The sequence below is a fragment of the Armigeres subalbatus genome, chromosome 1, assembly GCF_024139115.2.
Source record: "Armigeres subalbatus isolate Guangzhou_Male chromosome 1, GZ_Asu_2, whole genome shotgun sequence".
Lineage (NCBI taxonomy): Eukaryota > Metazoa > Arthropoda > Insecta > Diptera > Culicidae > Armigeres > Armigeres subalbatus.
This window is the reverse complement of record NC_085139.1, coordinates 260,738,286-260,761,894: the sequence shown is the minus strand read 5'-3', so window position 1 is coordinate 260,761,894 and position 23,609 is coordinate 260,738,286. Positions and strand designations below refer to the sequence as shown.

At 40.9% G+C, this 23,609-nt stretch overlaps 1 protein-coding gene and 1 long non-coding RNA gene across 2 annotated transcripts; one reads left to right on the top strand and one right to left on the bottom strand.

Annotated features, from left to right (window-relative positions):
- Nucleotides 1-310: 310 nt before the first annotated feature.
- On the bottom strand, nt 311-23,198 carry LOC134207074 (protein cramped). The gene is made up of 5 exons (XM_062682798.1): nt 22,940-23,198; nt 2,337-4,708; nt 2,158-2,265; nt 945-1,679; nt 311-881 (listed from the first exon to the last, which is right to left on the bottom strand). The coding sequence occupies exons 2-5, from the start codon at nt 4,704-4,706 to the stop codon at nt 777-779; spliced, it is 3,318 nt and encodes a 1,105-aa protein (XP_062538782.1). The 5' UTR covers nt 4,707-4,708; nt 22,940-23,198; the 3' UTR covers nt 311-776.
- On the top strand, nt 6,010-7,005 carry LOC134213301 (uncharacterized). The gene is made up of 4 exons (XR_009979433.1): nt 6,010-6,138; nt 6,210-6,326; nt 6,385-6,602; nt 6,662-7,005. It is a non-coding gene; the product is annotated as an uncharacterized LOC134213301 (long non-coding RNA).
- Nucleotides 23,199-23,609: the final 411 nt, after the last annotated feature.

The window sequence follows — 23,609 nt, the reverse complement described above, 5'->3', positions numbered from 1 at the left end:
GCTTTTAATATCGTGTAAAACTGCACTTCACGGATGAAAAATAATAATTTCTGGTTTATTCTCACTTCTTCACCTGGCAACAAAATCAATTGGAAATATAGCTGAATGGTCGCTTGGATAGTGATAAGATATCGTTAGAAAACATTGATCACATTCGCGCGCGTGGTGCATCAAAACCGCTTCTTGTCAAAACTGAAAGTTCCTATTGTTTTGGTTACCCCAAAATATCCTTCATGATGATTCGCAACGTTTTTCGTTCATAAGGCTGTGAAATTCTCATTTACAAAAAATATCCACACCAAATCCTCAATTTCCTCTATAATGAAACCAGGTGGATATATATTTTCGAGATAATGAAAAAGCATCAACTTCATAATAGTCATTCTGTAATATCGTATGTGGCATCAGCTGATAAATAAACGCGGCTAAAGTGTCGAGAGAGACGTATCCTAAGAAACAGCAATATAAATCGTCATAAACATTCACAATGTCATCTAATAATTAAAGTTTGGTTCGACAAAATGTGCGCGACTGACCTAATTACTTAAATAACGTGTAGAACAATAATCGAAATAATCAAAACTTTATCGAATCTCTTACGTTATGTCGAACTTGAGAAAAAGGAAAACTGGAAGCTACTATTCTAGTACTGCTACGTATTTATGTATCTGGTTACAGATTGGCGTCGTTTCTTGATCATCGTGTATAAGAGTAAATATGTGTGCATGGTACTGGGCATAGATCCCAAAAAAAATCCCTGTAGATAGACATCCTTCCTACACGGAGTCCTGTTCCTGCTGGGCTCGCAGCTCGGCGGCAATGTCCTCGAACCGGGCGATGTAGTCCACACTTGTCTCGCTGATAATACTGATGTTCATTTGCTGTTGATCAAAAACAAAAAAAAACAGTAATCTTCAGATATTCAATATTTTCGGGTATCTCACATCTGATTCCCGTTTCCTCGCGGTCGGGGCTTCATTTTGGTATACCGCATCCAGATGTCCGAGGAAACTGCTTAGCGAAATGTCATTGATGTCGGTCTCGATCAATTTGCCATCGATGGGAGATTCGCGCAAGATTCGGCTAGCCGAAAGGGCTGTGCAGTTGCTGTTCTCGCCGATTTCAACTGTGGTCGTCGCCGCTGACGAAGATGCACCGCCGCCACTCATGATGTCGGCCATCAGCGTGGACGACGTAGATGGCAACGATATGTCGAACAGACTGAGACAGCTGCCATCGTCGAGTACGGCGGGTGACGACGATGATGACGCTTTGGAAGACGTAGGCTTTGAAGAACCGGAACCGCTGATGCTGGTGATTTTGTCCTCCAGGAGCTTGGTAAGGTGATCGTCGGTGCTGCTGATGGGAGATTTAGCGGCAGTACCCTTCAAGGTACTGCCGCTGCTGCAGGTTGGAGAAGAAACGCTTGCGTTGTTGGGTGATTGCGATTGGCGCGTTGGCTGTGGCGTTGCGGCAACGCTGTTAGATGGAGGGTGACTTCCGTTGGTAGTTTTGGAAGTGTTGCCGTAGTTGTTGTTGTTGTTGTGGTTCATCCTGTTATGTGGATAGGGTGGAATTCCGTTCGGAAGCATCAGTCGATTCGAGGGCTGCTGGTGGCGGTTGACGCGCATACGCCACCAGCGGGATTGCTTGTAGCGCATGTGCGGCGAGGGGTGAACCTAATGGCGAAAAAATGATGCAGAAGAGTGTCAAGAGCGATCAGTTGACTTACAATGATCCTACAGATCGAGCATACATGGACGAGAAGGCTGGGAATTGTCCAAACATGAACTGAGTGGACGACCATGGATATGTAGCGAGAAGATTCCTGATCTACTTCGTATCAAAAGAGGTACATCAGGAAGGATAATTAAGGGAACATTTGGCATACAGATCATTCGACATAATGACCATTTGACATAACAATTAAAAGAATTATAAAAGTTCCAGGTCCTCATGCCTTATTCTGGGCACATGCGTATTTTTTTATTGATAAACTTTCCACCCTAATTCCGGGCAAATTTATACAATAAATGAAAAAAATGTATTTATTTGCCTTATTCCTGACAAATGCTGGCTTTCGTTCAATAACATCTTATAATAGGAATAAGTTGAGCATAAATCCTTCAACAGAATCAAACTACATTCAACACTCACATTACAGTTTGCCAAAGTAGCTCCAGGATTAGTCCGCGTCGGTACCATCGGTTGCTTGAACAGAAGATGATCGTTCAACATGGCAGCACTATTCATCGCGTCAGCAATCTGCAGAAAGAGAAAATCACAATCAATAATTTCTACAACGAGCAACTCCCTCCTGCATTAGTCAAACTCACCTTATTCCGTCGATCGCAGACGTGCCCACAGGGGCAACGCCGTTTGCCAGTCTTCTCATTCATTTGAGCAATATGCAGCAGCTGCCTCAAACGACCACTCAGATTCGCAGCAAAACTGTTGTTAAATAACGAACCGAGTCCACCCACAAAGCCCTGCTGCCCTTGATCAACGCGTTCCTGCTGCCACGCGGAGTCCACCGCATCGGTTGCCTCCACGGGAACCGCCACCTCAACCTTTGGCTCCTTGGGCATCTCCCACAGATACTCCAGATGCAACTTGTTCTCCTCGCCGAACATTATGTACAAATCACCAACGGTGATGTCGCCCACGCTCTGCACGGTCCAACCTTCACGAATTTTCTGAATGGTCTCCTCGGAGATCATCGGACGAAAAGGCAAATTATTCATTCCTCCACTCGCTTTCGAGTCCTTTCGTTTACTGCACTTCTCACGCGGTTCTTTTCGCTTCACTGTCGTTTTAATGAGATCTTCGACAATGGCAGTAGGCTCATTGCTCACTGCAGGCTCCTCCCCTTTCAATTGCTTTGGTTGATCGGTTTCCGACAGGGCGCCATCGTTTGAATTGTCACCATGACCTAAGGACGGCACCCCCGTATCTGGATCCAGCTTTATTTTGCTTATCCCCGCTAGCTTGATGGATTCGTTCGATTCCGAGCCCTTCAAATCCGGTGCTTCGGCACTTGATTTTTCGATTACGAGCGCTTGGACTTCACCTTCATTTCCTTCAATTTCTTTAAATGTTTCCATTGACTCACAAGATGCGTTGGGCGATTTCAGAACGTCAGTCAAATTCGCAATCGCTTCGGCACTCTCTACGGACTTTTCCTCTTTGATCTCTTTAGATTCAGTCTTCACTTTCTTCCCATCGGGGCTGTGCTTCTCCGAATTACTATCATGCCGCTGCCGCTTCGAGTTCGCTGCCATCTTCTCTTTGATATGATTCAGTTTTTCCAAGCACAACGCCTCTCCTCGGACCTTCGCACCGATCCTTTGCTCGTACGAGTTCAAACAGATACTATAACTGCTCATAAACTCCGTCAAATTCACCATCGGTCGGTGGATCACCGCATCTTTCGAAGGCGTGAACCGCATAATCTTCAACCCCTCATCGTCCGCCGTCTCAACGGACATCCTCGTGCACAGGTCCAGCTCATGCCCCGCCTTCTGACGGGCTGTCTTCGAGGAAGCCACCATATTGGTGGTCTTCAAACTCGATACCCGTTCGACCAACCGGACATCCTGATGGCGCCATTTAGCCTGCAACAGTTGCAACAATGTCGACACCCTTTTCTGCAGCGTGACTGAGATCCTCACCCGGGGATTCTGCGCCAACGTCTGGACCCGACCCCATGCCGAAACCGTAGCTGGTTTCATAAACACGTCCACCCTCGGAGGTAATCGAATTTCCTCCTGCCATTCCTCCAGTTGATTTAGTTTCCTCAACGCTCGGCAAGACGGAGTCTTAATTCTAATATTTCGACCCTTTTCCCGAATCATCACCGCACCCTTATAGACCAGATCCTTCAACTTGTGAAAGTATTTTTTATTCTGAAAAGGAACTTTCTTCCGCATCTCGCCGTAGTTGATCAACCCGTACAACTCCTGCGCTTCCCTTTTCACCTCATCGGAAAAGTGCAAATACTTGCTCACTTTTTGGTTGAACTGATAGAACAGATGTCTAACGTCCTTCACCTTGAACACGTTATCGTTATTCCCCTCCTTCCGGCGTTTCTTCGTGTTCAAATAGTTCACTATCCCTTCGAAATCCTTCCCACACTCGTTCAGTGCCTCAAAGAACAGGTTCTTGTCCAGATTGCTCCAAACAACCCGAGCGGGCTTCGGCTGATTGGGGGTCTTCGATTGACCTCCAGCTCCCGTGCCGGATCCCCCTTTTCCTCCGGCTGCTCCGGTTCCGCCATCCTTCCTATCGGCGGGAGGTGGCGTACTGCCCCGAATGGAGTCCATCCGCATTTTGTGGATGACCCGTGCACTGGTGCGCAATGCATGGCCGCACTCGGCATCACCACTGGGATAAAAGGTAGTGACCGATCCGAGCAGCTCTTCCGTTGGGATCTGCTGTAAGCTGGGATCGGTTAGTTTGTGCGGAAGGGGTTTCACCGTCGAAGAGCCGTGGGACTTTGGGGTGACGGTGGTGGGCAAAGTAGTGTGCGTTTCTGTGGATGTCGCCGGGGTAGATGCGTGGGCGAGGAGTGGGGTTTCTTCCGGAACAACCAGAGGAACCTCTCTGGCAGGGGGAGGCTTCGGTTCGACATTGTTGGTTTTCAAGTCACTTTTGAGGGTTGTGTGGATAATGCTGTTAATGTTGGTTGCGGACACATAATTGTCCATATCTGAAATGAGAATGAGAAATGAGAAATAAAGATTAGAATTAACAAATAGATGTTAAAAAATCAATGAAGATTAGCCGTAGTTAGAGAAGATAATGCTTCGAGGAGATATATACAGTCGACTCTCTACATCTCGATGTTCTATACATCGATATCTCTCCCTATGTCGATGGTTATCTTGGTCCCTTCGATTTCCATACATTTGGGAATTCTACATCTCGATAACCTCCCTATCTCGATATCTATCTCGATGTGTTCTGGTCATGATTTGCTCAGGATTCTTTCTCCCTATGTCGATATATTCATATTTCTAGGCTACTAGACGATTTTAGGACAATCACAAACACATGGACAACAAGAGATGACATTGGTTTTGTTGTCGTTTTTCATAGCAACGAGCTTTTTTCAATCTAGTACCCATTTGAATTATCCTTCCATTCCTCGATCTCTCCTTATCTCGACGGTCCCTCCAATATCGAGATGTGGATATTTTATGAGTCCGATTGCTAGACGTCCTAGGCGACGAATAAAGGATCACGATTGGAAGCTTGGAACATGGAACTGCAAGTCGCTAGGCTTCGCAGGTTGGGACAGGATAATCCACGATGAATTACATCCCACAACTTCGACGTCGTAGCGCTGCAGGAAATCTGCTGGACAGGACAGAAAGTGTGGAAAAGCGGGCATCTAGCGGCTACCTTCTACCAAAGCTGTGGCACTACCAACTAGCTGGGAACCGGCTTCTTAGTGCTGGGCAAGATGCGCCAACGCGTAGTGGCAGCCAATCAACGCAAGTATGTGCAAGCTGAGGATAAAAGGCCGTTTCTTCAACTATAACATCATCAACGTGCACTGCCCACACGAAGGGAGACCCGACGACGAGAAAAAACGTTCTATGCACAGCTGGAGCAGACATACGATGGATGCTCACTGCGGGATGTGAAAATCGTCATCGGTGACATGAACGCTCAGGTAGGAAGGCAGGAAATGTATAGACCGGTCATCGAACCGGATAGTCTGCATACCGTATCGAACGCCAACGGCCAACGATGCATAAACTTTGCAGCCTCCCGCGGAATGGTAGTCCGACGCACTTTATTCCCTCGCAATAATATTGGTACGTTTATCATTCAAGAGTCAATACATTAGCAACGGGTAAATTAAATAGCATATTTAGTATTAGTGCGTTAAACTAAACACGGCTGCATGGGTCGCTCGCTTGCCAATGAACAACGAGGCAAGAATTTTCCTGCAATATGTACGATCGTTTCCGCTGAGCGGCTATCTATATCAAAACTGTACATCGAGAGGAGCTCAGACAGAACCGTGGTGATCGTCATCGCATGTAGACGTGTTGATGTCTGCCGTGCTCGTAGTATCGTGGATCCAGTGGAGCACATTTCGGCAGGAAGAAGTGATCTGTTAAAATACAGGTAATTCAATCGTGTGCACTTAAATGGTGCTAAAATAGTGAATGCTGGACTAAAAGCGAACATCTTCCCAGAATACGGCCTTGCAAGGACGAACTGATGCAAGTCGGGTTGCATGCTAATGATAATCAGGGCGTTTAGATTGAATCGCACACCGCAGACGTTGCCAATTCAGCGAGCGAATGTCAAAGGTAGGGCTCATTATAACATCAATATGATGGCGGCAGCTAATAGTCCCTAATGCAACAGGTATCGCGTTCTAACATCGGCTAAATACCGCTATCTGGCAGGGTAGAGGAGAATCTATTAATTGCCGTAGGTGAGTCTCTCGCACAAAATTTAGCGTCCCAGCAATCCATTCGACCTTCACCTTGCAGCGCATACCTACACACAAGACCGAATAGCACCACTGGTTCGACGCGAGGAGCGACTGTGACAATAACCAAAGGCCTTCTATGATAATAGAAGTGAGTAAGCACCAATCCTGAACACTGCTGACGAAATGCTAATGATGTTGTGCCTTCAGGGCCTTTTTGTTTCACCCAATTTCGTCTCATATCTACAGACGCTGACCGCAGCCGACCGAGAACGTGAAACCTACTGCGGCCGCTATACGAGTCACGTGAGAAAGATCTCCACGTTCCGTGGCAATAGCAGGAGTGAGGCACAAGTCCATCTTTCCGTACCCGCAAGCGACGCATTGATCCAGCCGAGAATAGTGAGCGGTGCACAACGACGCCTGACGCGCAACAGGTCTCGTGTGTGCGTAAGTCGAGGGGCAAGCGCAGCGACACCATCAGAGCCATACAATGGGCCCGTTGTGAGTACGCTTGAAAGTGCTATATTTAAGAACTATTAAAAGAATAGACTAGCGATAGGGAAGGCTAAGGCACTCTAGGCAAAAGGCTAAATGCTAAATAAATACCTGTTGTTTACATGATGTATTTGAATGTGATTTATTATTTTTTTGGGAAAATCAGGTGTTGTTAGTTCATGCTAGCCGGATAAGCCGAACAATATCCACAAGGCCATATGGAAATCACCTAATCGAGTAACACTAAGCTTCACTAGCTCCCAGATCAGAGGAACGACTGGTATGACGGCGAATGTGAGCAGTTAGTTGAGGAGAAGAATGCATCAGTGCGAAACAGCTCCAACACCGCACGAGGGCGAACAAGGCACGATACAAACAGGCGCGGAACAGACAGAACTCGATTTTTCGGAGGAAAAAGCGCCAGCAGGAAGATCGAGACCGTGAAGAGACGGAGGAACTATCCCGCGCTAATAACGCACGAAAGTATGAGAAGTTAAACCACTCACGTAAGGGCCACGTGCCACAGCCCGATATGTGTAAGGACATAACCGGAAACCTTCTTGAACCTTCTCTGAACGAGCGTGAGGTGATCCAAAGGTGGCGGCAGCAATACAAAGAGCACCTGAATGGCGACGTGGGCGACAACGATGGCGGTATGGTAATCAACCTGGGAGCACGCACGCAGGACATACGACTTCCGGCTTCAAATCTCCAGGAAATCCAGGAGGAGATCGGCCAGCTGAAAAACAACAAAGCCCCTGGAGTTGACCAAGTACCAAGGGAGCTGTTTAAACACGGTGGTGAGGCACTGGCTAGAGCGCTGCACTGGGTTATTATCAAGGTTTGGGAGGATGAGGTTCTGCCGCAGGAGTGGATGAAAGGTGTCGTGTGTCTCATCTACAAAAAGGGCGATAAGCTGGATTGTATCAACTACCGCGCAATCACTTTGCTGAACGCCGCCTACAAGGTACTCCTCCAAATTTTATGCCGCCGACTAACACCAATTACAAAAGAGTTCGTGGGGCAGTACCAGGCGGGATTTATGGGTCAGGTATTGCAGAAATGCCGCGAATACAACGTGCCCACACATCATCTATTTATTGACTTCAAAGCCGCATATGATACTATCGATCGGGACCAACTATAGCAACTGATGAACGAGCACGGATTTCCGGATAAACTGACACGGTTGATCAAATCCACGCACATAGGAGTACGCAATGTAAAAGCGTGGCCAAAAGTATGTCAATAATTTTGTCAATTGTAAATGCATTCAATAGAAACAATAAAGCATATTTTTTGTTTTTATGTTGTTTACATTCATCTAGACGTAAAGTATGACCACTGGCAGCGTCAGTTGTTGTAATTTATAGAGCTCAACTTGGCGCAAGAACGCTGGCTTTGAGGACAACAGCGCGCTTGCAACAAGTGGTGCACACATTTGACTCCGTCAGTGAGTATGATCTTCCTTATGTAAATCTACATTCTTTGATTATTACTTTCTATTTTTTCCGAAAATATGTACTTTGTTTGTTTACTTCGACTATATAAATTTGTCATCGGACCATGTTAAAGCCACTGGATGATGTTTAGTAATATCAAATGGAGCAGATCTAATATATTTTTTTTTAACTAATTTTATTTGCTAATTATCTAATACATGCATTCATCTCTTAGACTAGGTGTTCCGTGTTTTCTTAACACTATCATCCTTATTTGCTATGTTACGCTTTTAGTTATTATTAATACATTTCAATTGCCTCTGGCAGTTAGAATTTTTTCCTCTGGTTGAATTGAACCATGTAGGAATTACAATGTTTTCAACTTAAACTAAACTTAACCTATTTAAAACTAAGGGTACAAGGAGTTAATCGTTGCAATAGAAGATTGCAACGATTTTTGTCTAAAATTGGAAATTATTTTGTTGGACATTTGTTGCAATGTCTCAATATTAGAAATTCTATGAAGTTCATTGGTACTATACCACGGAGGCAACTTCAGAATCATTTTCAAAATTTTATTTTGAATCCTCTGGAGTGCCTTCTTTCTGGTATTGCAGCAACTAGCCCATATTGGCACAGCATACAACATGGCAGGTCTAAATATTTGTTTGTTCATCAAACGTTTGTTCTTAAGACAAAGTTTTGCTTTTCTGTTTATAAGTGGATATAGGCACTTAATATATTTGTTACATTTGGCTTGAAGGCCTTCAATGTGATTTTTAAAAGTTAATTTTTGATCTAGCAGAAGTCCTAACTATTTAGCTTCGCTAGACCAATTAATTGGAACCCCATTCATAGTGACAATATGTCTGCTAGAAGGTTTCAAATAAGAAGCCCTCGGCTTATGTGGGAAAATTATAAGCTGAGTTTTGGAAGCATTCGGGGAAATTTTCCATTTTTGCAAGTAAGTGGAGAAAATATCCAAACTTTTTTGCAATCTACTACAAATGACACGGAAGCTTCGCCCTTTGGCTGAAAGGCCCGTGTCATCTGTGAACGAAGATTTTTGACACCCTGATTTTAAATCAGGTAAGTCAGAAGTAAAATATTATACAATATGGGCCCCAGTATGCTGCCTTGGGGAACACCAGCCCTTACAGGTAATCTATCAGATTTAGTATTCTGATAGTTTACCTGCAGCGAGCGATCTGATAAATAATTTTGGATCAGTTTAATGATGTACAGAGGAAAATTAAAATTCATCAATTTTACAATCAAACCTTCATGCCAAACACTGTCAAATGCTTTCTCTATATCAAGAAGAGCAACTCCAGTCGAATATCCTTCAGATTTGTTGAGCCGAATTAAGTTCGTAACTCTTAATAACTGATGAGTGGTTGAATGCCCATGGCGAAAACCAGATTGCTCATCAGCAAAAATAGAATTGTCATTAATATGAACCATCATTCTATTTAAAATAATCTTTTCAAACAGTTTGCTTATTGAAGAAAGCAAACTGATTGGGCGATAACTAGAAGCCTCAGCTGGATTTTTGTCCGGCTTCAAAATTGGAACAACTTTGGCGTTTTTCCATTTATCTGGAAAGTATGCCAATTTAAAACATTTGTTAAATAAATTAACCAAAGAGGATAAAGAGCTCTCAGGAAGTTATTTGATAAGTTTGTAAAAAATACCATTATCACCCGGGGCTTTCATGTTTTTAATTTTTGAAATCATAGATCTCACTTCATGCAAATTGGTTCCCAACGAAGGGTCAAAAACATTCTCTTGATTGAGAATGCCTTCGAAGCTCCGTGTAACCTGATCCTCAATTGGACTAGTGAGACCTAGACTAAAATTATGGGCACTCTCGAACTGCTGAGCAAGTTTTTGAGCCTTTTCGCCATTTGTTAATAAAATTTTATTTCCCTCTTTAAGCGCTGGAATTGGCTTTTGAGGTTTTTTAAGGTGAGTTACGGCGGCGTCCAAAAATGGCAGCCACAATGGCCGTGCTATCTCTCACCTCGCGTTTTTGCTCGCACAAATGTGAATATTTAGGCGGTTAGCACATCTGGAAACCATTTTTTCATGTATGCTGCAAGTGAGCAAAAGTGAAAAAATACTTTTTGCTTTTGACTGTCGTTCACTTTTCAAGTTATGTGCCCTCAAAAGTGCTATGTAGATTTGAAATTGGGCTCCAACGCGATTCACCTTAAGAATTTTCGTTAATTTCCAAAAGGGTTTCGAACTGGGATCCAACTTCGAGACATTATTCTCAAAGTTGGTATTTCTCAGAATAGCGAAACGTTTTTTAATTTCATTTTGCAAATCTCGCCAAATAACTTTCAACGCGGGATCGCGAGTTCTTTGGTATTGCCTTCTTCTCACATTTTTAAGACGGATCAGTAGCTGAAGATCGTCGTCAATAATAATGGAGTTGAATTTGACTTCACATTTCGGAATTGCAATGCCTCTGGCTTCGACAATTAAATTTGTCAAAGATACGAGAGCATTATCAATATCACTTTTGGTATCGAGAGGAATATCAACATCAAAATTCCTATCGATATACGTTTGAGAGAATCCCAATCAGCTCTATGATAATTAAAAGTAGAGCTGATTGGATTATAAATGGCTTCTTGTGAGATTTCAAATGTCACAGGAAGGTGATTGAGTCAAAGTCAGCATGAGTTACCAATTGGCCACACAGCTGACTTGAATCCGTTAAAACTAAATCAATTGTAGAAGGATTTCGACTGGAAGAAAAACAAGTTGGTCCATTGGGATATTGAATAGTATAATATCCCGCAGAACAATCTTCAAATAAAATTTTACCATTGGAATTGCTTTGAGCATTATTCCATGAACGGTGTTTGGCATTGAAGTCACCAATTACGAAGAATTTTGATTTGTTGCGAGTCAGAATTTGAAGATCAGCTTTCAACAAATTCTTTTGCTGCCCATTGCATTGAAAAGGCAAGTAGGCTGCAATGAAGGAAAATTGTCCAAAATTTGTTTCAACAGAAACTCCCAAGGTTTCAAAAACTTTGGTTTCAAACGAAGAAAATAATTTATGTTTGATATGTCTATTAATGACAATGGCGACCCCACCACAGGCGCTGTCAAGACGATCATTTCTGTAGATAAAATAGTTTGGATCTCTTTTAATGGAGAGTCCTGGTTTTAAATACGTTTCAGTTATAATGGCAATATGCACATTATGAACTGAAAGGAAGTTGAATAATTCATCTTCCTTACCCTTTAGAGAGCGGGCATTCCAATTTAGAACTTTCACACAATTATTTGGATCCATTGAAACGTAGTCCGATAACAATTTTTTGTGTGTACTTTATACCAACCTGAACAGCTTCAGGAATGGTATTTGCTTTGAACATTGCATCAATCATGTGATGCAATTATTCAGTTAAAAATCAAAATCGGAAGCAGTCATGCTACCTGAATCGGCAACATGACCGTTATTTTCCGTTGGGACATGGGTATAAACCTCATTTTGAGAAGAGAAATTTGGTCTACCAGCAGCGATGTTTGCATACGTAGGTACATTGGAAAAATTGGAATTTACTGAAGTGCTTGCTACCCGTTGACGAGCGGCCAAATTTGTTTGTGAATTGTGGTGGGTATGAATTGCTCGACCGGTAACCGGTTTAGAAATTTGAGCGTTTGAAAAATTTCTACCCGTCGAATCTGGGATCCGATTGGAATTTCCCGTGATCAATTTTGCACGGGAATTCAATACTTTTTTGCGTGAAGGGCATTCCCAGAAATTGGATTTATGATTGCCCCCACAGTTTGCGCACTTAAATTTATTGGAATCTTCTCTCACAGGACATGCGTCCTTGGCGTGAGAGGTTCCACCACAAATCATGCATTTAGCATCCATGTGACAATGTTTGGTTCCATGACCCCACTTTTGGCACTTACGGCACTGGGTAGGGTTTTGGAAATTTCCCCCAGGCCTGCGGAAATGTTCCCATGTAACACGGACATGAGACATAATACAGGCCTTTTCCAAACTTTTCATATTATTTAGTTCACTTTTGTTAAAATGAACTTCTTGAGAAATGTCCCTCTGGGAAGTGGGATTTCTTTTTCATCTTAATTACTTGGACTGGTGAAAATCCAAGTAATTGAGAAATTTCAATTTTAATCTCATCCAGTGATTTGTCATCACTGGGAGACCTTTCAAGACGACTTTGAACAATCGCTCAGTTTTGTCGTCGTATGTGAAGAATTTATGGCGCTTCTCAGTTAAATAGTGAAGAAGACGTTTGCGATCGTCAAAGGATCCCGGCAAAACGCGGCAGTCACCCTTCCTAGCAATCTGAAATGAAACCTTGATCCCCTGAAGGTTACTCAAAATCTCATTCCGGAAGCCACAAAACTCGGCAACAGATACCACAATTGGCGGAATCCTTTGCTTTTTCGCATGAATCGAATCATCTGGGCTAGAGGTAGATTCGATTTGCTCAATTTCATAATTTTCATTAATCAAATCGAACTGATTGCTCAGTTCGATTGGAGAAGAATTATTTCCGACATTAGAGTTAGAAGGAATATCTGAATTCTCCAGCTTCCTTCTATTTTTTCCGCGCTTGGGCAGGACGGTCTTGAAACCTTGTTTCTTTGAAGGAAGTGGAGAATTCAGAGACTCCCCCTCCTCTTGTTTTTGTTAATACTCATTGCTGAGCGTGGAGACGTGACCTTCTAAGAGGTTTTTCCCAGAACGGTGTCCCTGCAGGATTACCACCGCTTGTCGGAATTTTACTTCCGCAAACGGGTCCAACGTAAAACGAAGGCACGGGTCCTTTGCAAAGATCGTAACGGGATCAGTGGGTACAAATAGCGCTAAGAAGCACCGTTGGGTAGTATTAAAACTTCCTTCCGCAAAGAGAGAAAGAACCGCACAGCACGAAAGCACGATGCGGTCTGATGTGTCGTTGGTTTATGATAGGCTGCTGAACCTATATTTGGCGCTGTAGGCATAACACACGCTGATAAATTTTCACTCAATATGAACATGATAAAAGTTTTTATTACGTCTGTCTTTTCTATATTCTTTTCTATACTTTATGAAAAAAATTGAAAATCGTCACGAAAATATGATAGTCTTTAATCGTTAATATCTTGGCCGTTTCTCGATGGATTTTCAATTTTCTTGGACTATTCGATCAAGGAAGAGTCAACGCTTCATACCCGATGTACACTGAAGTCGTTTGTTACGCGGTTATTTTTACAGGAATCGTTTTTATGCGATTTTTTATTCACGCGATTTTCTGGATTTCCGCGATTCCTTCAGACATACTTTGGGATTTACGCGGTTTTTTACGTTGTTTCAATTTACGCGGCCCATATCTTCCGCGTAAAAACTGAATCTAGTGTTACAATATCTATGTATGATAATATTTACTATTAAAAACTTGCTAACAGTTTAGCACTTGGTTTCGGTAAATCAGTCAATCTCGTAAGTGCATCTAGCACTACATTCCAACTAGAGCTTGGTCTGCTTTTCAACTTAGTAATTTATCAGCATTTCTTTAGTTATTCATTGAAAGTTTTTTTATGTCCGCCATTACAGGGCTTTTAGCTGGTGCAGTTCGTTTATGCTAACTTAAACGTGCGCTTCTTGCTCACGTAGAGGGGCTCGCAATCTTCTTCGCTGCTGCAGTGAATGCGTTCTGGTAAACTTTCTTTGGCTCGTTTTTGCTGATTCGTAGGTGTCTGCCGGAGTGAACGCTAAGTCCGACGCAATTCACGTGAAGGAATAAATATTTTTATCAATAACGCTGTTGACTGCCCATCTTTCGCAATGGGTTTTTCTGTAATGAGCCACCAGGGGCTTAGACTGACTTTGCGATGGGTGGTAAGTCTCTGTAGCAGTTTGCGTTGGTGATGGTTGCAGCTGTACACTATCATCCAGGTTTCTGCTTTTCAAATTGTGTAATCGATTATCATTTAAAATAATATAAGCGGAGCTAGCCCGACAAAATACCTTGGAGCTCAGGGGATGCATAATTTTGAGTTGGTGTCTTCGGAAGAGTGTCGTGTTTTGAAAAAATATGAAGCCCAGCGTCGAGCATTATTTCAAATTTTCGCCGTATAGGTGGCGCTCCGATACAAACTTCTTTGTTTTACAGTTTAGAGCTTTGGTGTCTTCGGCAAAGTTGTAGAACGTGGAAAAATAATTATAGTTGCCGAAGACACCTAAACTGTATACCTTCTATTTGCAGAGATATAGTAAAAATGGTAAAATTTCATCTTTTTTTCGATTTTTTGGACTATTTTCGAAAAATGTAAAAAATAACATATTAAAACCTAGTAGTCTGTCACAGTCGATAATGATCATGGTTTATGCAAGAGTTTTTGATATTTCATCAAGTTGAAATAGAAATATTAACCTGAATATTGAAACATATCATGTTTTTTTGGTATCAAATATATTAAATAGTTTTAAAGTTTGGTAAAAAAGTAGCATTAGTGGGTCAAAGCAAACAATTCATGGCTAACCAAGAAAACGAGTTTGCAAACACAATACACTTCAGTTTCCTTCTATTACCTTCCCAGACTTCAACTTTCATTGGCCAACGTGACATACGAAGGAAAAAATAATAACAATGGCTAATCTACAAACAATTATGTAAATGCGTTTTATTTGGTCTCTTCAATAGTTGTTGCACTGATTCTGGGAAGAAATCTCTGGCCGTTTGAAGAAACTGTTTTCTTATGGTCATCACTGGGTCAGAGGTCCGCAAAAGTCGATCAAACACATCTTTAATATTTGCCAGACGACTGAATTTCCTTGAATGATGCTCCCGGAATTTTCGAATAGATTTATTCCTTCGTTCTTGCGCCTGTACTGAAAGAAGTCCAACTGGAACTTCACTGTGACTGATCCATGAACTAAAATCCTGTGCACTATAGGAGAGAGCGGATAAAAATCGTAAAAACTTACGAATAACGCTCGAGTCTCTTCTGCATAGCTTTCAAAGGCCTCTACGTTAATTTCCAGCTTGGAAGATAGTGTACTGAGAATTGTCGAAAATCTGTGTATAATATCTTCTTCTATTCCTGTAATTTTGGCGGTTATTTCGGGATCTTGAAAAATCGACGGGCTGTGTTTCCGTCATTTGTGTTACCTGGTGAAAAATATTTGATATGATTAAATGAAACTATCTAAAAAACAAAAAAAAACACCTCCTGACGGTAAGGGTTCGCTTATTCGCAAACCAATTTTTCTGAATTCTTCTTTTATTTTCCTTTGTCTTTCCTTGAAGATTTCATTGCCTTTATTTATCCGCCATTTTTTCAATGGGATTCTGTATGCAACATTCAGCAACAGCTCCATGCTCCTTATATAAGCATGCAGAACAGAAATAATCTCGAGTTTGTTAGGATCGTTAGGTATTTGTCCTCTATCGGCATTACTCAACGCTTTCCCTGTCGCTCCACATAGGTTACATGCCTGCGAATTTGTTCCGGTTATACTGCTTATTACCTTCCCATCAACCATGCTTAGAACCAGGTTCGAAGATGCGGTAATTTGAACTCCATTAAGGTGAGTTACGGCGGCGTCCAAAAATGGCAGCCACAATGGCCGTGCTATCTCTCACCTCGCGTTTTTGCTCGCACAAATGTGAATATTTAGGCGGTTAGCACATCTGGAAACCATTTTTCATGTATGCTGCAAGTGAGCAAAAGTGAAAAATACTTTTGCTTTGACTGTCGTTCACTTTTCAAGTTATGTGCCCTCAAAAGTGCTATGTAGATTTGAAATTGGGCTCCAACGCGATTCACCTTAATAGAGAACTGAGTTGGCTTCGATTGCCTTATCTGCACCCTCGTGCTCTCTACCTCTTGCTGAATTATGCTTGCCGTTTCCTTTTGAAAAATCATTTTGACTGGTCGGCACAAATTAACCGAAGATGGACAGTTGTTGTTCCATACAATTTCACGTTCGCCAGAAACCGGGGAAAAGTAAATCCGCAAAGGTAAACAAACCAAAAAAATGTGCGAGTCGTTGTACGATATGATATCATTATCAACTTCCTCTGAAAACGTCATTTTATAACGTGAGTGATTACTGGACCCATCGCATCCCCATTTCATAAGAACCGAAAATTCTCCCTGCTCATGAATGTGTGAATCAATATTCACTGCCATGAAAAGACGCTGTACCGTATGGTCGACTAGGTTCTGAAGAGGAACTTCTGCGCATGATGGTCGAATTGAAATATCTAGAAAATATTTTAAAAATTACATAAAACTATTGAAATAATTAAAATGTTTGTTTTCCCTACCAGGTGGATAACAAGTAATTATGTTAGTCCGGATGTCATTGTATGGTGGAAAAATGTCATACCCTTTAACAAGCGTCATGTTTCGTATGTTCTGATATTGTTGTTTTGTGAGATCATTTTCACACAAAAATCGCAAAGCATCATCGACAGAAAATCGTTCTACTTTCCGTTCCTCATTCATTTGCGCAAGATTTTTGAAATAAACTGCTTTTTCCGGAAATGAAAGGATGTGCTCGACAACCCATGCAAAAGAACGACGGCCATCGTTTCTTAATGCTGAAAGTGTGGCTGAAATCAATTCATCAATTGTGTATGCATCTCTCAAGACTTTGAGTTTACGAAGTCTAGTTCTCTGACCAGCATCATCAAACGACTTTCTTGGTCGTCCGGCTGTTTTTTGTGAGATACTGTTGAGGAAATCGAATTTTGAGTCTAGCCTTTTTGAATGTTTACGATAAAACAAAACGTTCATGCGATGACTTTTGGCGGAACGTACATCGAAAGATGCTTTCAGCTTACGAAGCGATTTCATGAGGTTTTTTTTCACATGCTTGCCTTTTAGACGCATTTACTTTCCTTGCAACATTCGAAGCTACATTATCCAGCGACTGCTTCTTGAGAAACAACTCGACAATTTTTCGTATGGTGATACAGGATACTGATATACTAATTAATGTATGATATGTGTGAACTGATTAAAATAACTTACCTTGAGCCTTATCGGTTATCGGATAAAAGCAAAAAACACATTCGCTATAATTTTTAACAAGAAAAGCACAATTAATGCAGATGAAGTGTTTTGATTTTGAAATCTCACCTGCATAACCCTCGGTAAATATGTATACTAAGATCAACAGCATACGCTTTGCCTACTACGATTCTTAATCGATATGTTGTGGCAAATATTTGCAGAACACGTTACCGTGCATCGATTATTAACATAAACTATAATTGGGTTGTTTAGGGGTATATATGTTTTATTCTGAATCTGCATAAAGAACTGAGCCCAACCCCAATTTTTCAGAATTTTTAGACCCCCGGAACTATTTTTAATTTGCATTTTGAATTTATATGGGACTAAAAAAATTGTTCTTATGCTGCATGGGTCAACTTTCATTAATTTTCATTCTATGAATGTTAGTGTCATTCTATCGATTGAAATGGCTTATTGTTTGCTGTATAAACATGTAAATAAAAGGTTTACAAACAAAATAAAAATTTGTTGGAGATCAGCTTAGCATCCTCTTTATGTTAGACTATAAAAAATCTCATATTTTTCTTTGCTAAACAACCCAATTAAACATCCTAGTAGTAGGTCTGAATTTCTCGTAAACAAATATATATGACTAAAAATGTCAATCATGTTATGCGTTTAGATTGTATTAACTCATTGAAATCGAATGTTGATTCTTTATCCGATGATTTGTAGCTCAATTCCTTTATCTTAATATGATAGTTTAATGTTTCGAACTCAATAACTTCCCTAGCTCTATGATAATTTTATAACAAGTAATAGTAAAAACAACTCAAGCATGGACCATAACCATAATCAGTTGTGTAAATCAGTTAGTTCTGTCGCGTGTGATTATTTTTTTTTACAATTTTGAGTAAAATAGTGCGACAAATATAAAAATCAATAAAATTTTACAATTTTAACAATATCTCAGCAATTTGAAGACATAGAGCTTAGGTGTCTTCGGCAACTACAGTTATTTTTTTTACGTTCTACAATTTTGCCGAAGACACCAAGGCTCTAAAACGTAAAACTAAAAAGTTTGTATCGCAGCGCCACCTATGCGGCGAAAATTTGAACTAATGCTCGACGCTAAGCTTCATATTTTTTCAAAACACGACACTCTTCCGAAGACACCAACTCAAAATAATGCATCCCCTAGACTCTAAAGTATTTTGTCGGGCTAGCTCCGCTCCGTGGCCCAGTGTGCAATGCTTCGAATCGAGATACAATTATCGAACGATTCTTACTCTCTAGCGAGTTTTTATCAATTGGTAATTTGGATATGTGAACGCTATTTCCAGGGCCGAAAACCTCATTAATAAAGATATTAATAATAATAATGTGAACGCTTGAGAGTGATGTTCATCCTCGATTATTTGAAAATTTTATTTTTATCTTTATTTTCAAATGTTGGTCCAAAAATTGCGAATCGAAAGCAGATTAGGGCTGGGCTTGAAAAACGATTGCTTTATTCTCATCGCACAGAATAGTCGAAAACCTGTAGATTACATACAGCTACGTAGTTCAACGTCACCTTTGCGAACAACCCGATTGGGCTGAACCTTTGAGTTTTTTCCTTAGATATGTCACAGGAACATTATTCCCAGAAAAGTTAGATCATTAAAATACCTATTTGCAGAAAAAATTTCATCGATTTCTGAGATGAGTTTTTTTTTTGTAATATCGATTTTAATTTTTTAAATTAATTTTTTTCAGTGTAGAAATCGGTTTTTTTATTTTTTGGATATTTTTCCAAAAAACTTCAGGGAATTTCACGACAGTTGTAGGTCTTGTCATTTTAGAGTTACATCGATTTTTAAAAAATCAATAAAAAAAATTAGGCCCTCATCAAATGTTACTCTTGACAATTTTTGAAAAACTAAGGGTCTGTCTCAATTGGATAATTAAACTGAAATTAAACTTAAAAGTGACATTTCAATAATTATCGAATAAGCCTGCTCGCAGAGCAAGATTACTTTTGACAGATATCGAATCATTTTCCATCGATGTCCTATTGGAATTGCTGGGTAGCACCAGCCATTCTTATAACGGGGTGATTTTTTAATTTTCGAACTGTCACTTTTAAGTTTAATTCTCCAAATGAGACAGACCTTAAGTATGCAGAGTGGCTTAGAAATACTATATTTTTATGCCCACCAAGTTTCATTCGCTTCTGAGATGGTGCCGCTAACCGCTGGTGGAGTTGGCGCGAAATTCGTCTGATGCTGATGTTTTTTGGCCATAAAGGATGTAGGGGGAATGACGGCTTTGTTCTATTATTGTCAGAGGGGTTTTTATGGCTGATTATGCTCAAATTTGGCCTAAACATTCTTTGCATATTGTGGCAAAATTTCATAAAATTTAGTCGACAAAAACCCCCCTGACAATAATAGAACAAAACCTGCCAAAGCCATCTTCCCCCTATATTCAAAATTTCAAGGTAATCAAAAAATACAAAATTGAAATCTTGAAAAAAATCGTGATTTCACATTGCTGGAATCCAAATTGAGATCCGAGATCATGCGCGAATCTGCTGTACCCACAGCGTAGTCTGGACAGAATCCTCTGAATATTTCAGGTTTTGGTGTCGGACTAGCGATGTATCCCGAGCAAAGCTTGAGAGCAAATCGATAACTAATTTTGTTGTTGTGAAATCGCCTAATTTTGATAACTCAGGTTGATATCCTTTTGGTCGTTTTAACGGTTAAAAGATCAAAATATACAGGAGAAAAATCTTACTGTGACATCAAATCGAAAACTATTCCTGCTGTCCTGCTATTGGTTCCGATAACAAAATAAGTACATCGTTTGATGTCAGATCATACAATTTAGAAATCAACAGCAAAATGAGATCAAAATATGTAATCAGTCATGATGATTCATATTTGACCATATAGGTACCACCTTTTATTTTTCGTAGAAAAAGATCACGTTCTTGATTCCATTCGTTCTCCCAAGCCAAGGAAATTTCCGCTTTGATCCAGATTTTTAAATCTGCTGAGCAGGTACTTCAGGATTTGTTGGAGTTTTCGATCTGCCGTTTGCTGCCAGTATGTCCGCGGCTTTGTTTCCTTTGATACCGCAGTGACTTGGGACCCAGACGTATGTGGTTTTGTTGTTCGAAAACTTTCTGATAGCTGGCACTAGAGGGTATCGGTTCTTTGGATTCTTGCTTGAGGGCCTTCAGTACACTGGCTGAGTCGGTAATAATTGCTTTTCAACTAAAGTTGAAGTCCCTAGCGGCTGAAAGGATGGCTGTTGCTTCGGCCGAGAAGATTGAAGTAGGTTTAGGCAGACCTCTGCATGTGCTTCAATTGGGTCCGTAGATTCCAAAGCCAACTTCAATTGCAGTTTTCGAGCCGTCTGTGTAGATAAGCTCATAGCCGTTCAATTTTTTTTTCTTCATGAGTTCATTGAAGCGCGAAACGACAGTGTGGCTGCTCAGGTTTTCTTTAGTTGGAGTGTTCAAAGACCATAGGACCCTGGGTGGGAGTAGTCCCACGATGCGTCTCCAACCCAGTGGACTGTGGACACTGGGGGAGGGTCGTGTGGGAAATCTGTTGACGGAGCTTGTTGGCCTCCTTGAGGAGGAACACTCCCTCATTATCTCCGCTCGTCTTTTCTAGGAAGCTGTGTTAGAGTGATTGTTTCTTTGAAGGAAGAAGAGAATTCATAAATTTCCCCTTCCTTTTGTTTCTATTAATGCTTATTAATGGTGAGCATGGAGATGTGACCTAGAGAGTTTTTTTTTCTAGAAGACAGGTTCAAGCAATTCTCATGACTGCCCGAAGGGCTTAACAAACTGTCATAGAATCGACGGAGCAATGAAGCATGTATTGTTTGAAGGTTCACGATTCGGTGAAGAGAGAAATGATATAATTGAACAAGATTCAACAACGGACAACCTTTCTGAGAGAATAAGCCGGGACCGTAGACATTCGGAGGTTTAAAGTTTCGATCAAATGAACTGCCAGAGTTTTGAATTGTCTTGACTTCTCTGATCTCATAAACGCTCATTCATTCAATATAAAAAACCAAAATTCGTTTATGAAACAAATACCATAAGCGATATGCTTGCAAATGTCTTAAAGACGGAAAAACGTCTTGTTCAAGCATTTTGCCTTTTTTGATATCGAAGCAAAAATTGTAAAATTAACTCTAAATGTGTTTTAAAGACATAGCCATATCCCAGAAGTGCAAACTTCAAAAATTGTCATTGTGCCACGCCTTTGCCTGAACACCATCTTCAAATAATCCAATAATCAAATTGTTTTTATCAAATACAACCAAACCAAGTAAATGATCAATCATCCTAATATAAAAGTCAATCCATGTTGTCTGCTGGCTCACATGCAATAGACACACCCACATATCGCATCTAATGAAAGAGTTTATGATGACTTACGTGTCAAATGAAAAATGAGTATTTTGGAATACCAATTTTTATGTATGAAACAAAATTGAAATTTTTACAACCTGCGTTAAACTACAACTATTTAGGTACCTGCTCATTTAGAATGCTAATTGCCATCCGGAAACAAACAGAGGCGCAAGCTCGTCTACGGAATTGCTAATTACACACAGTGACACACAGGCCGCCGAGCGATCAGCACAACAGAATCAACAATAGCCGAAAAAGTCCCTAATCAATCCTGGAAATCCGTCTAGACAGAGTTCCATAAATGAACTAAAAATCTGCGAACCTGATTTACTGCCAGGGAAAAATGGCCGTCGTCGTGGCAAATACATTCCAGGTCACTTGCGAACACTTGTCGCGATACAACATAATCGATATGATCGAGAGCCGTGATTCTATCGCAATGTATAACTCTGGTTCCGAGTTTGGGACGGAAACTAGTTTCAAATCCTAGATTCGACTTATGTAACACGGATAGGAATCTTCCAAACTTGGCAATAAATCATGTGCAATCCAAGAAGGCGATTGGCCCTTCTACAGTTCGAAGAATGTAGTTCGCTGCTTACTGTGGCGAAAATGTTCTCTCTGTCTACTTCGATTGTAAAGACGTAGTAATGGATTTCTGGCTGAATTTTCTCGAAATTCCAAGATTTTTTCACGCATATAATTGGTAAAAAATGAAGAACAATGATTCTGTTCAAAATTTTGTGCAAAATCTTACATAATCATGTAATTTTTCATTTATGAATCAAATGCTTTCCGAGCCAACGAAACTCTGTACAGCTATCTCTGTTTGTTGTATAGGAATTTTTCGATCCTAATTTACCAGCATATTTTACCCCTAAACTAGTCAAAATTACTCGAAGTTTTTCTTCTACATGGCCCATTATTCAATTTCAATTCAAATATCTAATTTCCTATCATTTCAGTATGGAAATTTCCCCAAAGAAAATCTCTAATTTACGACCTAAATTTTTCACTAAAATGGCGGTACCCAAGTTCTGTGCCCCGTCATTTTTGCCTTCGGTCTCCGATGAAAGAAGTGAAGTTATTTTTAAAATTTCACAAATCTCGACTGACCTGGTCCTTGGTTCCGGAACGACCGGTTCACGGGCACTACCCTGGAATGCACTACTTTTCTACACCACACGTTCTGCGCGCCACTTTTCCGAAGAAAAATAAATCACCCGTCTGAAAATCGCGGACACTCCTTGAACGGTTTCCTGTTCTATGAACAAAACGATGAGATAAATAATAATCGCGCTCAACTCCAACAGCACTCGGTGGGGTATCAATATTTTCATCCGCTTCACTTTGACACTTTGCGAGCACTGTCAGCAACAAAACTGCTGCAGCGCGCGGTTCGTTGGTGGATGAACCATCGCTGACCGAATGAACTTGTTGTTGTTTCTATCTCAGTCACTCGAACGGTAGCGCTTGCCGTCACACTGGAACGATGAACTCCGCCGCACACTGCAAAGCAAACAAAAATTGTTTGGTCAGAATTTAAGTTTGTACAGTAGACATTCCATAACTGCAATCAGTCATTTAACTGCAATGCTTTTTAACTGCAATTTGATAGTTGCAACCATGATGAATACAGTACAATTTAGCAGATTGGAACACCTAGTGGTGTATTAATCTTGGTTGCAACAGTTTTGCAATTTACCCCCTGTATGTGAACAAAACTTTTTTTTCCTATCCAAGGCCCCCTTGATTCATCGGTGGTACTAAAATAAATTGGGGGCAG

Bases quoted from the DNA above. Each gene is read 5' to 3' on its own strand.
- LOC134207074 (XM_062682798.1), bottom strand. From the start codon at position 4,706: ATGGACAATTATGTGTCCGCAACCAACATTAACAGCATTATCCACACA. The intron at 2,266-2,336 runs GTGAGTTTGACT...CTCTTTCTGCAG, and splicing joins TCTGCGATCGACGGAATAAG to ATTGCTGACGCGATGAATAG. The intron at 882-944 runs GTGAGATACCCG...TTTGATCAACAG, and splicing joins CGAGGAAACGGGAATCAGAT to CAAATGAACATCAGTATTAT.